This window comes from Leuciscus leuciscus, assembly GCF_965113295.1.
Source record: "Leuciscus leuciscus genome assembly, chromosome: 8".
In the NCBI taxonomy this organism is placed as follows: Eukaryota; Metazoa; Chordata; class Actinopteri; order Cypriniformes; family Leuciscidae; genus Leuciscus; species Leuciscus leuciscus.
In genome coordinates, this window is record NC_138732.1 from 18,962,829 (window position 1) to 18,981,613 (window position 18,785).

Sequence of the window (18,785 nt, forward strand, 5' to 3'; positions counted from 1 at the left end):
ATACCAACACATATCTTTATAGTAGTGATCAGAGTCAGGAAATAATTAAGAGTCAATATTTGCCTCCTGAATTTCAGGAACAGTTTTCACCTTTTGAGGGCCAATTCTTTTCTAACCATCATCATTTTTGTTCACATATAGATTTGAGAATGTATTACCTATTAGCCATAAAACAACTCTTATTTAGGAGATTATATGTATAACTAGGTCTAAAATAGAATAGGCTATTAAAATGAATAGTATAATAATATAATAATATTAATAGTAGGCTATATTATAATATTTTTAATACAGCCGTGTAGATACACAAACCTTCTTTCTTTCTTTCTTTCTTTGCAAAACCAAAAAGATTTTAGTATAATTTTTGCCCCAAGCTCCTTCCTCAATTTCTGAAAGAAAGAAAGAAAGAAAGAAAGAAAGAAAGAAAGAAAGAAAGAAAGAAAGAAAGAAAGAAAGAAAGAAAGAAAGAAAGAAAGAAAGAAAGAAAGAAAGAAAGAAATATGTCAGACCCTTTGACCAATGTAACTTTACATTATCAAGAGATGATCTGACCATTGTTGTGTTATCTTGAACGTTTACTTTGAGTCGTTTGAACACTCGTTTTTGGGCTAGGCCTAAAACTGTCAGGCCATTTTGTGACAATACAATTTCAGATGATCTGTTTATTGAAGGCGTGTAATTGCTGAATAAAATAAAGTGAGCGCAGCAGTGTAGTGGTGTGTGTGTGTGTGTGTGTGTGTGTGTGTGTGGAGCATGAGGGCAGGCCGCTGGGCAGAGGGCGGGAGATCAGCAGCACTCATATAGGAGGAGCACACACTTCCAAACTTTCCTGACTGGACTCATCCAGCAGTTTACACACACAGTGTGGGATTTCCAGATGCTCTGAGATCCAAAATTGAGATTGAAATATAATTGATTTCAAACTCACTCTGGTATTTTACTTTATTTTGCAATTAATCGTTATTTAGTTGAATAACAGAAGACATGATTGACGAAGTAAAACGTGAGAGAGGCGATCAATGGATGTCATATTACTCCAGCGAGGTATGTTCCCCATGGGAGAAAATATTTCATTCAATTTACCTGTAATTTCTCAATTAGCCTATAATAATTTATATTTTTTATATAATACGTAATCATTATTATTGTTGTTAACTTCAGTTGTTTTGGGAGGAAATTTTTTAAATTATGTATATGCATATTCCCCAGAACACATAGAGTTACTAATATTTATTTTATTTATTTATTTTTTACAAGTTGCTAACTTTTCCTCTTTTCCATTTTAATGACGTTTTTATATGTCATAATATATGCCATTATAAGCCTAATTGTCGCATTAAAACAAATTTGCCTTTTGTTTAAAATTAATCTGAAACTCATCAAACATAGCTTCTTTTTTCTTTTAGAATTCTTCTAATGCATTCAAACATTTTTTCAGTCAAAACAACCGAACAAATCCTTTTAAAATAATATAGTCAAAATCCCTTTAAGACTTTTCTGTAAAGTCTTTGATAGTCTTGAACAGGTGACTTGAATCCGTTGGAAGCTTTTTGTCTGTATGACGTAGTCACGTTATGTATGGTTAATTGTGTGCTTTCATCGTGTCTGAGCCAGTGTGTGGTGTGTGTGTGTGTGTGTGGTCTCGCAGCAGTTAATTGATTGACTCTGTGATTGTATTGAATGTCTCGCGCTTTGACACTCGTGTATGACTTACAATCGGCCAGCACGGGCTCATAACCAGAGGGGCGTTTTGGAATCCGAAACACGAAAGCGGGGTTCCAACTTGAAAGGGCCGAATTATTACGAACGGTGTCCATTTGGGGAAAAAGAACAACTGAGAACAGCAGTCGCGCCCCCAAATACCCCTCTGTCATGAGATAGAAAAAAGGCGGACGGTGAGTGACTTAAAAAGAGACAAAACAAGGGTGAGAAGAAAAGCCGGACTAGCTGGATAATGGGGTTATCGGCCGGGTGGGTGGTCAGAATACATTTACATGGCGTTCCCCAAGGCCCCAAGGTTTGGTTATGAAATAAAGGTTAGGCTAGGACCTATGGACGCCGACGTCAGCAATACAAGTTCAACTGATGCACACTCAATTTCCAATATTAATGAGTTTAAATATAGTAATATTTGTGACCCAAATAATGCATTGCCAAAATGGCTACAGAGCAAGTCCTGTAAGGCAGAACATTAAACTGTATTAGTACTGTATAAAGAGTTTTGATAGGCTCTTTTAATGGTTGATATGCCCCCATTAATGTAAAAAATGTTTTTAACAATATAAACCATATATCCATTTATGTATAACATTAATTTGAAAACTAACTACAATACATGTAATGGCTGTTAATTATAAATTAAAATAATGCACAAGATCATAACAATAAACATTTGAAATAAATGGTGAGTCTGTTAAATTATAGGCTATTCTGTTTTTGATTTGATCACTATTTTAATAGTTTGTGGTCAAAAAAAAAAAAAATATATATTTTAGAGACACATCCAGCAATTGCCTTTGTTTTATATATTTATAAACACATAAAATATTAGAAAACAGATTATAAAAAATCATTGCATTTTTATGGGCCATTTTTTCACATTTTCAGTGTGATTTTTGCCACAAGGCCTTGGTTTATTTCTGACTCTGGCCCTCACATTACAATAATAATTCATAATAATGTTCTTTTCGATTATAATGATCATTTATCATCTTTGCAGGTGTATTATGGAGCAGACAGTCTGCCGTTGGGCCCCAGAGGATATTCCCCCCCAGAGCATCACTACCAGAATTACGGCCCATCGTGTGATTCAGTGGCTGCAAGAAACACCGGGAGGCTTGAAAGCCCTGTGGGGATACTCCCTCCACAAAACCCCAAAGGATACGCTGAAAGCAACTCCAACGAACCCGAGTTTCCAGCGCTGAAATCAGTTTACAGACGGACCTTAAGCCATGCCAAACCGCCGTATTCCTACATTTCTCTAATCAGCATGGCAATCCAGCAGTCGCCAGCCAAGAGACTGACTCTGAACGAGATCTACGACTGGATCCGACAACTCTTCCCGTATTACAGACAGAATCAACAGCGATGGCAAAACTCCATCCGCCATTCCCTGTCGTTCAACGACTGCTTCGTGCGCGTACCGAGATCGCCAGACTCGCCGGGGAAAGGCTCGTACTGGGCCCTGCACCCCGACTCCGGTAACATGTTCGAAAACGGCTGCTACATGCGTCGCCAAAAGCGCTTCAAGTGTCAGAAGGCGACGTCACCATCAGCTATGAAAAATTCGGATGGGGAAGCTGTGAAAGTTGAAGGGAAGAAAAAAAAGGGGGAGGTCAAGACAGTCATCTCTTCTTGCAAATCACCTCTATCTCCTTCGAGTGACGCCACAACACAGCGTTCAACCATATTACCAGTGTCCTATCCAACCACCAAAGCACCTTCTCCTTCCCATCTTCCTCAGCATCTTACTCACTCACACACTTTGTTTCCTACCCAGCCTCCAGAGATCTCAACACACTTGCCCTCCCTGAGCGTGCCATTCCCAACAATGCCCAGCTCCAACCTGCAGTCTGTCCCGTCAGCCTCTATGGAAACCAGCTTGCACTGTGAACCAACATCCCAACACCCCATTTCTCTCCCGCGACTTATGGACTTCCAGTACTGCGAGACCCCTGTGAGCTACCCAGTTTACTGCCAGTCAAATTCCCATCCCAACTTCACCTCGTATGCTGGAGACTCCGTTTACTATCCTGGATTTAGCATGTGTTCTGCTCCTCTTTTGAGTTCTTCCTGATCATCCTTCTGTAGAGTATTAAGGGCTATTAAAAATGAATCCGTTTCTGTTTAGATGCTTACAATTGCTGTATATATTAGTTAATGGACGCTCCATAGCTGGAGAAGTATCTTTTATCTGATGCTAAAGGATTTCTGTGATTCTCTGTGAATGTTTCGGATAAATTCAATTGAATTGAAGGTGTTTGAAGATGCATATCAACATGAATTCCATTCTGTAAATCTCAAGTAAAATTTTGAACATTCAAAAAGGTGTTAATTCTATTATTTGCGTGTCTGGTGTAAGGTGCAAGATTATAATCGCACGTTCAGGCTTTTCACATTATTTTACTGCTGCATTTTTTGAATTCCTCAAGAGAGTGTTTTGGGGGAAGAATCAACTCAACGGAGGCATTGTCCCGCTCACATTGTAAAAGATAAACATCATTTCCTGCCCTAACATTCCTCACACTAACTAAGACAGCCACACTGAAAACTAGTAGCCTTTTAGTAGCTACCTTTAGAAACCAATAAAAATGATCAGCAGACTCTGAACAATAGTTTGAAATAAAAATGCATATTTATGCCACTAACATAGAACTAACATAGATCACTAACTAAACCTGTGCACTACACAAACTGATTTACTGATGATATAAGTACTAGTACTAATGGTTAGTGTCCAGACATGGCTTGCGATTTTGACTGTGATGGCTGAATGCTAGCAGTAGAAAGGTTGCGACCCCCTCCATCCCCTCCTAGCCTAACCTTTGATTCCTGGGTAAGCAGGATTGTGTTTGAGTGTATGAGAACAAAAGGAAGACACTGGTCTTAATGGTGGACCTCCCCAAAGCAGTGTCTTCTCAACAATGGGACACAGGGACACCCACAGCGATCTGAGCAGAAGCCACAGACCCCTCAGTGTGTGTCCGAGATGCAGAGAGAGGGCAAGACGTGAGGAGTTCATGAGATTTCAGGGCTGTGATCTGTTCCTGTGATGGTAATTGTCTTCTTTAGAAGTCAGCCCGTCTTCAGATTCTGCCGTATGCTCATATGATGGATGACTGTGCTGTTGCTTTCTAAATATCTGGCTATGTGTGTATTCAGTTCTAAGCAATATAAGGGTGTGAACTGTGGTTTCTAGAGTGTGAAGATGCTGTCTGTGGGTTATCAGTGGGCCAGCTGTGGACGGGAGGATGGGGGTCTGCTGCCAAATTAAATTGTCATTTATTTGAAATTATATTAATGAAAAACTACTTTGTTTTGATATTAATACAAATTCATACTTTTATTCAGCAAGTGTGCATTAAATTGACCAAAAGAGACAGTAAAGACATTTATAATGTTCCCAAAAAAAAATGATATGTTCTTTTATATATGTTCTGTTCTTTTGAACTTTCTATTCATCAAAATATGAATTCATCAATTCACAAAAATATTAGGCAACTGTTTTCAACATTGATAATGATAAGAAATGCTACTTCGAGCAGCAAATCGGCATATTAATTATGCTGAAAATTCAGCTTTGCCATCACAGGAATAAATTACAGTGAACATAAAAAAAAAAAAAAAATTGTAATATTATTTCACAGTAGTATTATTTTACTGTATTTTTGATAGATAGAATAAACGCAGCATTTGTGAGCATAAGAGTCTTCTTTAAAAAAACATAAACAAATGTTACAGCCCCAAAACTTCTGAACGGTAGCTACTGTATAAGAGAAAGAAAAAATAATTAAATAAATCTTAAAATATTGATTGAATTCAATAAATAATAAAATTCAAAAGTGTGTATTTTGGTCACCATTCAATTTAAACTTTACACCATTCATAATCAGCTTTTTTTCACGTTGTAAATGGTCCTGTATTGTGACAGTACAAAATTCATAGGTCATAAAAAAGCTGCATGCACAATAATTATAAAAGAATTACAAAATTCTTCTTTTACAAAAAGCATGTCACAACGCAAGACATGTCACTTCCAAAAAGTATCAATTACCCAAACGCAGAAGATAATATTTTATTTTATTAACATTTCGTCAATGGCTGCTTAAAACATCTGATGGGGTTTTTGTTCCACTTGTCAAAAAGCTGGCGCGTGATTGGCTGAAGAGTGGAAGCCACCCCGTTGGCATGGCAGCGGCTGAACAGACTAGGCCATGTTGTTTACACAGTGGCCAGCTTTTTATTGCCTGTCTGTGCCTGCGCGTCTCCGTTAGAGTCCCTCCGTCTCCTTTCACAAGGGCTCGGGTAAATATGCCTGTTCAAATAGCCATCACTCAGAGGCAGTGACAGGCCTGTGCTCCTTCCCTTCGCACCCCCTCTTCGTCCGAAACCCCCACTCATCCCCCTCGCTTCAGGCCACGCTCCCTATCTGAATGAGAAAGCGTTCAAACTCTGACTACATTTAAATTAATGCTGAAGAATTCAGGGCAAACACTTTGATTCCCTATAGAACATAGAGAAAAGAGATTAAAGAAACACTTTTCTGTTTTGTGAAAGTGACACCATTTTAGCTATGTGCTTGGAATAAAATCTATAACGTGGGCTTATTTCATTTAACGTCATCCACTATTCATCTCCTCTATTATTCTCTCTTCATCTCTGGATCCACCTGTGTTTGCAGAGTGACAGTGGTGTGGTGCTTTCAGGACAGTCAGATAAGCTACCAGCAAATAACAAAAAAAGATGAGGGACACCCAGCATCTATTTATCCCTTTCTTCCTCTTTCATCCCTTTGTAATCTGATTCCTCTATTCATTGCTCTGCCTTGTGGCTCTCTGGTCGGTCTGAAGCTGCTGTTTAGGGTGTGCACCTTGCTCATTTTCTGAAAGCATCAAGTTATTGCAGCTTCTGTCTAATATATTCATCCATTGTTGTTTTCCTCTTCCCATTATTTCCCACCTTTATGTTCTAGTTTCTGGTTTAATCATAGAAGTGGTCAAACTCATCATCAGACTCCACTGACTCATTTGTGGCAGCAGGATGGTTCTCCTGTGGGAGATTTTCCTCCTCTGAACCAGAGTGTTGATCTGGATAAAAACAGATAAGATTAAAATAAAGATGAAATTAGAACAAAATCCCACTAGTCAAATTTCACTGTTACAATGATAGATAGACAAGACAATTGGCATTTTTGTGCTGCAAACCAGCTAGATTTAATGTTAAGACAGACAGACAGACAGATAGACAGATAGATAGATAGATAGATAGATAGATAGATAGATAGATAGATAGATAGATAGATAGATAGATAGATAGATAGATAGATAGATAGATAGATAGATAGATAGACAGACAGACAGACAGACAGACAGACAGACAGACAGACAGACAGATAGATAGATAGATAGATAGATAGATAGATAGACAGACAGATATAGACAGATAGATAGACAGACAGACAGACAGACAGACAGACAGACAGTTAGATAGATAGATAGATAGACAGATAGACAGATAGATAGATAGACAGATAGATAGATAGATAGACAGACAGACAGATAGATAGATAGATAGACAGATAGATAGACAGATAGACAGATAGACAGATAGATAGACAGATAGATAGATAGATAGATAGATAGACAGACAGACAGACAGACAGATAGATAGATAGATAGATAGATAGATAGATAGATAGATAGATAGATAGATAGATAGATAGATAGACAGACAGACAGATATAGACAGATAGATAGACAGACAGACAGACAGACAGATAGATAGATAGATAGATAGATAGATAGATAGACAGACAGACAAACAGACAGACAGATAGACAGATAGATAGACAGATAGATAGATATACAGACAGACAGACAGACAGACAGATAGACAGACAAACAGACAGATAGACAGACAGATAGATAGACAGACAAACAGACAGACAGATAGACAGATAGATAGACAGATAGACAGATAGATAGATAGATAGATAGATAGATAGATAGATAGATAGATAGATAGATAGATAGACAGACAGATAGACAGACAGATATAGACAGATAGACAGACAGACAGACAGACAGATAGATAGATAGATAGATAGACAGACAGACAGACAGACAGACAGACAGACAGACAGACAGACAGACAGACAGACAGACAGACAGACAGACAGACAGATAGATAGATAGATAGATAGATAGATAGATAGATAGATAGATAGATAGATAGATAGATAGATAGATAGATAGATAGATAGATAGATAGATAGATAGATAGACAGACAGACAGACAGACAGACAGACAGACAGACAGACAGACAGACAGACAGACAGACAGACAGACAGACAGACAGACAGATAGATAGATAGATAGATAGATAGATAGATAGATAGATAGATAGATAGATAGATAGATAGATAGATAGAGACAGTTTGCATGTTTGTACTGCAAACCAGCTAGATTTACAGTTTTTCTCAGTCGCTTTGGTACATTTCTCGAATCATCCTCAACATTTGCAAAACAGTAAGTGCATTTCTCAACAATTCAAACAACAAAACACCATGGATTACCTGCAAAAGTCAGTCTCTTGCTCAAAATCCTTAGTTCATCTCTCAAAAGTAAATATCTGTGTCAATGAACGTCAGTGCCATCAGAATGACAAGTCCTTGTGTCATTGTTTACGGATAAGAGTCAAATTGCTTAGTCATGTTGTCAATAAAACACTGCACTCTGTTAGTATTACCTGATGTAAACTATGGCAACAGTTTGGATGACAGTTACTGTATTGAAATGTACAAAGCTGCACTTCTTCTGTATGCCATATATCCATTTCAAAAGTACAAATTTAAACACTATTGTACGTGAGTTATTTTACTAGTGGTCTAAAAAAACAAAAAAAACAATCAAATATTATTGAAATATAGAAAAGAAAAAAAGAAATAGGGGCACAAAGGCGAAAATACAACATTAGAAAGGCAAACACAGGAAAGACCCCTAAGGCAGAACTTTGCTTTTGCATGCAGCACTGTATATATGCTTGCCAATTGAAGGTTCACGAGATGCAACTTTGAGCTATTTCAGAGAACTGGTTTCTCATTGGTTGATCTACATTCTCTTCATTAGTGAAAGTCAAGATTCACCTGCACAATTCATCAATTCATGGCACATTTACAAAAAGTCTAATAGAAATGTGTAGAAAATATGCGTCACAGTTTTTGGCAACTAGATCAACCATTTTGCATTTAATGACTTATACAATGAACTAATGACTAGATGTTTTGAGGGGTAAGACTATTGCAATCGCAACTTGTTCAAAAGAATGAGAAACTGCTTTTATGATGCGCACAAGTGACTAGATGATGTGGAGGTTGAACAAGTAGTTTTGAGAATTTCATTTCTGATCTGAGAAATGCACCAAAGCGACTGAGAAAAACTGTAATGTGCAAGATAGACAGACAGACAGAGACAGACAGACAGACAGACAGACTGAGACAGACAGACAGACAGACAGACAGACAGACAGATAGATAGATAGATAGATAGATAGATAGATAGATAGATAGATAGATAGATAGATAGATAGATAGATAGATAGACAGACAGATAGACAGACAGATATAGACAGATAGACAGACAGACAGACAGACAGATAGATAGATAGATAGATAGATAGATAGATAGACAGACAGACAGACAGATAGATAGACAGACAGACAGACAGACAGACAGACAGACAGACAGACAGACAGACAGACAGACAGACAGACAGACAGACAGATAGATAGATAGATAGATAGATAGATAGATAGATAGATAGATAGATAGATAGATAGATAGATAGACAGACAGACAGACAGACAGACAGACAGACAGACAGACAGACAGACAGACAGACAGACAGACAGATAGATAGATAGATAGATAGATAGATAGATAGATAGATAGATAGATAGATAGATAGATAGATAGACAGACAGATAGACAGACAGATATAGACAGATAGACAGACAGACAGACAGACAGATAGATAGATAGATAGATAGATAGACAGACAGACAGACAGACAGACAGACAGACAGACAGACAGACAGACAGACAGACAGATAGATAGATAGATAGATAGATAGATAGATAGATAGATAGATAGATAGATAGACAGACAGACAGACAGACAGACAGACAGACAGACAGACAGACAGACAGACAGACAGACAGACAGACAGACAGACAGACAGACAGACAGACAGACAGATAGATAGATAGATAGATAGATAGATAGATAGATAGACAGACAGACAGACAGACAGACAGACAGACAGACAGACAGACAGACAGACAGACAGACAGACAGACAGACAGACAGATAGATAGATAGATAGATAGATAGATAGATAGATAGATAGATAGATAGATAGATAGATAGATAGATAGATAGATAGATAGATAGATAGACAGACAGATAGACAGACAGATATAGACAGACAGACAGACAGACAGATAGATAGATAGATAGATAGATAGATAGACAGACAGACAGACAGACAGACAGACAGACAGACAGACAGACAGACAGACAGACAGACAGATAGATAGATAGATAGATAGATAGATAGATAGATAGATAGATAGATAGATAGATAGATAGATAGACAGACAGACAGACAGACAGACAGACAGACAGACAGACAGACAGACAGACAGACAGACAGACAGACAGACAGACAGACAGACAGATAGATAGATAGATAGATAGATAGATAGATAGATAGATAGATAGATAGATAGATAGATAGAGACAGTTTGCATGTTTGTACTGCAAACCAGCTAGATTTACAGTTTTTCTCAGTCGCTTTGGTACATTTCTCGAATCATCCTCAACATTTGCAAAACAGTAAGTGCATTTCTCAACAATTCAAACAACAAAACACCATGGATTACCTGCAAAAGTCAGTCTCTTGCTCAAAATCCTTAGTTCATCTCTCAAAAGTAAATATCTGTGTCAATGAACGTCAGTGCCATCAGAATGACAAGTCCTTGTGTCATTGTGTACGGATAAGAGTCAAATTGCTTAGTCATGTTGTCAATAAAACACTGCACTCTGTTAGTATTACCTGATGTAAACTATGGCAACAGTTTGGATGACAGTTACTGTATTGAAATGTACAAAGCTGCACTTCTTCTGTATGCCATATATCCATTTCAAAAGTACAAATTTAAACACTATTGTACGTGAGTTATTTTACTAGTGGTCTAAAAAAAAAAAAAAAACAATCAAATATTATTGAAATATAGAAAAGAAAAAAAGAAATAGGGGCACAAAGGCGAAAATACAACATTAGAAAGGCAAACACAGGAAAGACCCCTAAGGCAGAACTTTGCTTTTGCATGCAGCACTGTATATATGCTTGCCAATTGAAGGTTCACGAGATGCAACTTTGAGCTATTTCAGAGAACTGGTTTCTCATTGGTTGATCTACATTCTCTTCATTAGTGAAAGTCAAGATTCACCTGCACAATTCATCAATTCATGGCACATTTACAAAAAGTCTAATAGAAATGTGTAGAAAATATGCGTCACAGTTTTTGGCAACTAGATCAACCATTTTGCATTTAATGACTTATACAATGAACTAATGACTAGATGTTTTGAGGGGTAAGACTATTGCAATCGCAACTTGTTCAAAAGAATGAGAAACTGCTTTTATGATGCGCACAAGTGACTAGATGATGTGGAGGTTGAACAAGTAGTTTTGAGAATTTCATTTCTGATCTGAGAAATGCACCAAAGCGACTGAGAAAAACTGTAATGTGCAAGATAGACAGACAGACAGAGACAGACAGACAGACAGACAGACTGAGACAGACAGACAGACAGACAGACAGACAGACAGACAGACAGATAGATAGATAGATAGATAGATAGATAGATAGATAGATAGATAGATAGATAGATAGATAGATAGATAGATAGATAGATAGATAGATAGATAGATAGATAGATAGACAGACAGATAGACAGACAGATATAGACAGATAGACAGACAGACAGACAGACAGATAGATAGATAGATAGATAGATAGATAGATAGACAGACAGACAGACAGACAGACAGACAGACAGACAGACAGACAGACAGATAGATAGATAGATAGATAGATAGATAGATAGATAGATAGATAGATAGATAGATAGATAGATAGATAGATAGATAGATAGATAGATAGATAGATAGATAGATAGATAGATAGATAGATAGATAGACAGACAGACAGACAGACAGACAGACAGACAGATAGATAGATAGATAGATAGATAGATAGATAGATAGATAGATAGATAGATAGATAGATAGATAGATAGAGACAGTTTGCATGTTTGTACTGCAAACCAGCTAGATTTACAGTTTTTCTCAGTCGCTTTGGTACATTTCTCGAATCATCCTCAACATTTGCAAAACAGTAAGTGCATTTCTCAACAATTCAAACAACAAAACACCATGGATTACCTGCAAAAGTCAGTCTCTTGCTCAAAATCCTTAGTTCATCTCTCAAAAGTAAATATCTGTGTCAATGAACGTCAGTGCCATCAGAATGACAAGTCCTTGTGTCATTGTGTACGGATAAGAGTCAAATTGCTTAGTCATGTTGTCAATAAAACACTGCACTCTGTTAGTATTACCTGATGTAAACTATGGCAACAGTTTGGATGACAGTTACTGTATTGAAATGTACAAAGCTGCACTTCTTCTGTATGCCATATATCCATTTCAAAAGTACAAATTTAAACACTATTGTACGTGAGTTATTTTACTAGTGGTCTAAAAAAAAAAAAAAAACAATCAAATATTATTGAAATATAGAAAAGAAAAAAAGAAATAGGGGCACAAAGGCGAAAATACAACATTAGAAAGGCAAACACAGGAAAGACCCCTAAGGCAGAACTTTGCTTTTGCATGCAGCACTGTATATATGCTTGCCAATTGAAGGTTCACGAGATGCAACTTTGAGCTATTTCAGAGAACTGGTTTCTCATTGGTTGATCTACATTCTCTTCATTAGTGAAAGTCAAGATTCACCTGCACAATTCATCAATTCATGGCACATTTACAAAAAGTCTAATAGAAATGTGTAGAAAATATGCGTCACAGTTTTTGGCAACTAGATCAACCATTTTGCATTTAATGACTTATACAATGAACTAATGACTAGATGTTTTGAGGGGTAAGACTATTGCAATCGCAACTTGTTCAAAAGAATGAGAAACTGCTTTTATGATGCGCACAAGTGACTAGATGATGTGGAGGTTGAACAAGTAGTTTTGAGAATTTCATTTCTGATCTGAGAAATGCACCAAAGCGACTGAGAAAAACTGTAATGTGCAAGATAGACAGACAGACAGAGACAGACAGACAGACAGACAGACTGAGACAGACAGACAGACAGACAGACAGACAGACAGACAGACAGATAGATAGATAGATAGATAGATAGATAGATAGATAGATAGATAGATAGATAGATAGATAGATAGATAGATAGATAGATAGATAGATAGATAGATAGATAGATAGATAGATAGATAGATAGATAGATAGATAGATAGATAGATAGATAGATAGATAGATAGATAGATAGATAGATAGATAGATAGATAGATAGATAGATAGATAGATGGATAGATAGATAGATAGATAGATAGATAGATAGATAGATAGATAGATAGATAGATAGATAGATAGATAGATAGATGGATAGATAGATAGATGCAAAATTAAACATACCAATTGATTGGTCTGTGTCCTCCACATCATCCTCCCTATAGGAATAAATACAAGTTAGAGAGAATCCTGATGAGCAAAACCTATACAATACAGTAATACAACAAAACTCACTTCTGTGTTTGGGAGTTGACAGGGTTGAGAAGGCCCTCAATATCGTCATCTTCATCATCATCAGGGCATTTTGTGTGATCATCAACCAGGGGTTGCCAGGGGTACGCTTTCTCAACCACAACCTCATCCTCCTCTTCATCTTTTTCTATTAGATTGTAAGCCTCTTCCTCTTCAGTCTCATCTGCATTCAACTCTTCAAGACTATGCAGAAAGTCAGTATTAGTCCAATGAAGAGAAGATTCATTATAAAAATAGCTGTTATGAATATTCAAAAACAGTGTTACTTGCACAAATATAAATATACACCTTTTGTGAATGTCTCTGTCTGAAGTATTAACGTTTTTGTCATCTTCTACACTTCCTTGACTTTTTCTGGCCTCCTTTTCATCTTGAAAACTGTTTTCACTCTCCTCTTCCTCTGTTGTCTCTCCTCCATCTTCACTATCTGGAATGACCTCTGGAACATCTCCTTCCTCTTCTGGCTCTTCTCCAACACTGTGTCCAATCCCATCTCTCTTTCCCATTACTTTCTCACTCCCTTCTTCATCATCACCCTGTGCTTCATCATCCAATCCTGCTTCCTCCTCTCCACCTGTGCCTTCCTCATCCTCTTCTTGATCTTCAATTTCTCTGTGACATATTTTCTCTTCTGCAACATGGCTGTCACCATTCCCTTCAAAATTTTCTTCCTCTCTAATGTTAAGTCCTTCAGATTCATCTTTCTTTTCTGAGCTTACACTACTTGGAAGTATTTCTTGGCTCCTGCTTTCTTCTCGTTCATCTTCCTCTTCATCCTGCATCACTGCATCAACGTTCTTCTTAGTGCTGATAGATTTATTGCTGCTATGCTTCTTAGATGTTTTTTGATGTATTTTGCTGATTTTTGTGTCCGAGTGGCTATCCGAAGCATCTTGTGCCATAGTGGAAGAGCTACAACAGATAATTGTGGAAAGATGTTACAATAAGATATGAATGTTTTGATAATGTTTCAAAAAAAATTATGATACATTTTTTTTGTGATAATAAAAATAGACCTAGGTGAACAATAGCCTTTGATTAAATTATTTAAAATACAAATAATAATAATGAGGCAATAATAATTGGTTAAAATAAAGTATAAAAAGCAAGTATTCCTATGGTTTTATCAACTAATGTACATTATTTATTATAACAAATACCCACAGAGGGTGCCAACGGCCTGGTGATTGTTGTTGTTGTCACATTTTACAGAATGAAACGTGATCAAACAACGTTTAATTCAAATGTCCACGTAATCTTTAATATTTGGCCACTTCTTTACGATAGAAATGCTACAGCCACTGTAATTTCTTGAAAAATAACATGTGGACATCAAAACATGCAAACTCAGAGCGAGTTTAAACTTTTATTTTGAAATCGTGATGAACAACAATTCGCATTTTTAGAAACATTGATGCTGCACAGTATTTTACTGTGTTGGCGTAGGTTTATAAATGATTCACGCATGTTGCGTTCCCAGATGAATGTTATAAGCAACCCAAACTCACTGCATATTAAGAGATGGAGTTTGTTAACCGAGCTGCTGAGACGCGCTCCACGCATGATAACAGTGCAACGCTTTGCTGTGAAACACAAAGCGTGTAAGACTTTTTCCCAAATGCACGTTATTAGAATCCCAAACAAACAGCGTATTCAGAGACTGAGTTTGTGAGGAGCAGAATTTACTGTGAACGCTCTGAGACACTGGAAGAAACACGTAACCTGTATGGAAGTAATAAAAAAAAAAAAAGCGTTGCGCTTCACTCCGTAACCTGCAGCGCATGTATTTATTTAATTGAATCACAGCCTTAGTGATTTCACAATAGCACTGTGCTACAATGTGATTTTTAAATGGTTTTAATATATCTTGCAGCCTTAGAAAACCGTCTAATAATGCTGTTCATGGATTCTTGTCTGTGGAATGCGCCACGGAATTTTTTTTTTTGCATGCATGGATTGATAAAAATGTGAAATGTATTGTTCATTTGGCTTACCCTTGAGAACTGTTATCATTTTCTGTGGAGCATGATTTGGTCCCATCTCTTTTTTTCTTTCCCCTTTTTTGCATCCCAGAAACCGTGACTTCAGAGGGTACAGCACTGCCTTCACTACTTCCTTCTTTGTCAATTGATAGACGCACTTTAAGCATACAAAATATACACAGACAAAATACACACATTAGACTAATATCATGTAATATTTATCCCAATAAGAAACAAATCAGTTACCAAAATTTCACAACACTAACCTGGTCTACAGTCTAGCTCAGACCGATCACTTTCTTTCCCGTTCTTCCTACGTTTCAGTCTCTGGCAAGTCTCCTCATTTGGGTTCACTGTTTCTTTTGTCACCTTTTCCTTGTCTGTCTCACTGCGTTGTGTTCTTTCCTCACTGGGGTCTGGTAAATCCATCATGCCCCACATCATGGGGCTCAACACAGGAAGTCGTGGCCAGGAAGCACCAGCAGGAGTGAAGTGAGGTGTAGGCATAAAGCCTTGCCTTGTACCGGCCCATATATTGTCCATTGATGGTGACTTCTGCTGGACTGGAGAATGTGATTGATGGAGTGAATCTCCAGGTAAAGAATAGTAGGGCGGCAAGGGATGATTCAAGGCTTGAAAGTTCTGAAGGTTTTTATGATCCTTTGGGATATTGTTTTGGGGGAGTCCGGAAATAAAAGGTTTTGAGCCAGTTAACCAAGTGGGTGGAAAGTAAGGATGATGGCCATTTAGGTTGCATCTCTCAGCATTTTGCTTGATGTCTTAAGAAAGAGGGTAGCGTTAACAGTTTCCTTAAAAAAGGCTGATATGGGGAATGAGACGAGACGACATAACAGAAATTGCTAAGCATGTTACCTTTTGCTGTCTGAGTGTTTCGCATGGTGTGGGAAGTTTGAGATGGGTTTGGAGAATTGGAGGACAAAGGGTGGCCTCTAAAGTCAGACCTATGTGCGGTCTTCATACCTTCGTCCTCCTCCATCTGCTCAATAAAACTCTTTGAGTGTTGTTGTCCCCGCTGGATAAAAAAACAGACACCACAATCAATACAAGTTTACACCTTTTAAAAGACATCACTTTCCCTTTAAAAAAGCACCTTGGACTTTTCAGTAACTCTTATGTCTTTCAGTCTTTTCTGCCATTGTGTGAAGTTCTCTTCCAGATACTGTTCATACTGAACCTTTTGAAGAGCAAATGTGAAGGTTAGTTCAACAACAACAAAATAATCGTATTCATGCAACGCCAAACTGCAATGAATCATTTTGTCTTTAAGAAAATGAAAGTGGGTCATGTGAGTGATCCGTTTTTCTATGTATTATAGTACACCCTCTGAAAATAAAGTAAAAAATGTTTTACCTTTAGTGATACACAGCTTGTCACTGTGGCAGTGCTGTTAAAGGGACATCTTTATACATTATTTATCCCTAAAAGTCGACATGAAAGGAAAATTGGAATAGTCTTTTCTTCCTTATTGTGACATATCCGAGTGAAACGTTTTCTCAAACGAGAAAAAAAATGTAGGGTAGGACTTGATTTTGTCCTTTGCGAATGGATTGGAGAAAAGATGAAAACAATGATGAAAATCAATGATGTGCACAAATAAATCATTTATAATAAACACTGCAATATTCCCGAAAACATAAGAATCATCAGTTTTGATTTCATGGTGACTTTAAGGTAGTAATATGCACCTTTTAAGGTTAGATAAGACACAATGCTGTCCCTTTAACTGCCCCAGTCATTAACAAGCCCCTCAAGGTACATTTTTGCCAAAAAATTCTGTCAATACAGTGTATTCTACATTGTAAATCATGGAAGGGTGCAGGTAAGTCCTGCGTGGTTGTTTACACGTATATTGTTCATGGCTTCGGTGTGGGCCAACATGTCATTGAGTGTGTCTTGTGCTCTCTGAAAGTCCTGCAGCAGTTTTTGGTTATGGATCTGAGCCCTGTGCTCCTGCTCACTGATCTCTAACCAGCGGCCCTGCAGCCAGGCAGCCCTGCTTCTATACAACAACAACAACAACAACAAAAGAATAATAATAATTAACTCATTCATTGATGATAAACTCAAAACGAATGCCAGGGTCCTCTAAAATCAAGACAAAAAATCTAGTCAAATTGTTTCTTGACAACCAGAAAAAAAACCTGTTAATCTAGTAGGATCTTGATGATTGTTTGATTCCATTGGTTCCAAAATATGAAATTCTCATGAACATTTCTTTAGAATTTTTGGCAGCAAAAATAGTGTGCCAGACATGCAAAATATTAAATTACATTACAGCGCAATACCACAGATGACACATTCCATTTATTCTAAAATTCTTAATTCAATAAATATTGATGTTTCTTACAGGCGATGATTCCGCTGCTGTGATTGAAAATCACTCTGGAGCTGCATCCTTCTTCGCTGACTGCAGACATTAGATATTAGAGATAACCATTCAGAAAAAGTTAGTAATGTTACACAGTACACACACATACCCAGAATACAGAATGATTTAAGCACTGCACTGTCTTGTTGTTTCGAAAGTATGGCTTATGCTATCCTACTTCAGAGGAAAACAAAAGGAGATGTTATAGGCATGATGACAGTCACTTTCATTGCATTTTAATCTTAATCAATAAATTAATCTACATAACATATCATACAGGTAATGTTATTTGTTTCATAGGTTTCAAGTAAATGATGACCGAATAATCTTGGGGGATCTATCTACACTTGTTGAAAGACAATAGCGCCCTCTCCTGGGTTTAAACCTAAACCATACGAGATAACACAATAAAATTTGAATTCACTTAGAATTTAACAATATCATGACAACGTCCACCACAACACTTCGACATAACAAACTAAACTAGGCCTAGATAATTTTAGTAAATATAACAGCGACACCGGTAGAAACAGATCTGGGACTGGGACGAAACGAACAAAATAAAGTCACACGATCATTCGAGCGATTACTCACTTGTGTTGTATAGTCTCGTATAATTTCCTTTGATAATGGTCACGGCGCTCCTCCTCACCCTTTGTAAACGGTGTCATGTTAAACTCGATCTGAATGGCAATCTGCTCACTCAACAACCAGCAGTGCGGATTATGAGATTAGGGATTATTCTTTGCGAAAGGGGGTCAGAAAGGAAAGGGTGGTCAA

General features: G+C 37.3%; 2 protein-coding genes across 2 annotated transcripts; one reads left to right on the forward strand and one right to left on the reverse strand.

Annotated features, from left to right (window-relative positions):
* The first annotated feature begins 398 nt into the window (after positions 1 to 398).
* On the forward strand, positions 399 to 4,028 carry foxa (forkhead box A sequence). Its single transcript, XM_082178137.1, has 2 exons — positions 399 to 1,044; positions 2,720 to 4,028. Exons 1-2 carry the CDS (start codon positions 985 to 987, stop codon positions 3,794 to 3,796), a joined length of 1,137 nt encoding a protein of 378 aa, XP_082034263.1. The 5' UTR covers positions 399 to 984; the 3' UTR covers positions 3,797 to 4,028.
* Positions 4,029 to 5,187: 1,159 nt separating this feature from the next.
* LOC309504756 (uncharacterized protein) lies at positions 5,188 to 18,765 on the reverse strand. The gene is made up of 11 exons (XM_082178021.1): positions 18,600 to 18,765; positions 17,985 to 18,044; positions 17,480 to 17,636; positions 16,728 to 16,811; positions 16,490 to 16,649; positions 15,883 to 16,395; positions 15,629 to 15,773; positions 13,923 to 14,546; positions 13,617 to 13,817; positions 13,506 to 13,540; positions 5,188 to 6,806 (listed from the first exon to the last, which is right to left on the reverse strand). The coding sequence occupies exons 1-11, from the start codon at positions 18,674 to 18,676 to the stop codon at positions 6,700 to 6,702; spliced, it is 2,163 nt and encodes a 720-aa protein (XP_082034147.1). The 5' UTR covers positions 18,677 to 18,765; the 3' UTR covers positions 5,188 to 6,699.
* Between the last annotated feature and the right edge of the window lie 20 nt (positions 18,766 to 18,785).

What these genes read in the sequence shown, in the direction of transcription:
- foxa (XM_082178137.1), top strand. Translation starts at nt 985, where the DNA reads ATGATTGACGAAGTAAAACGTGAGAGAGGCGATCAATGGATGTCATAT. An exon ending in TGTCATATTACTCCAGCGAG is followed by an intron (nt 1,045 to 2,719) that starts GTATGTTCCCCA and finishes TCATCTTTGCAG; the next exon opens with GTGTATTATGGAGCAGACAG.
- LOC309504756 (XM_082178021.1), bottom strand. Translation starts at nt 18,676, where the DNA reads ATGACACCGTTTACAAAGGGTGAGGAGGAGCGCCGTGACCATTATCAA. An exon ending in GAGTTACTGAAAAGTCCAAG is followed by an intron (nt 16,650 to 16,727) that starts GTGCTTTTTTAA and finishes TTTTTTATCCAG; the next exon opens with CGGGGACAACAACACTCAAA. An exon ending in GGACACAGACCAATCAATTG is followed by an intron (nt 6,807 to 13,505) that starts GTATGTTTAATT and finishes GTTTTTATCCAG; the next exon opens with ATCAACACTCTGGTTCAGAG.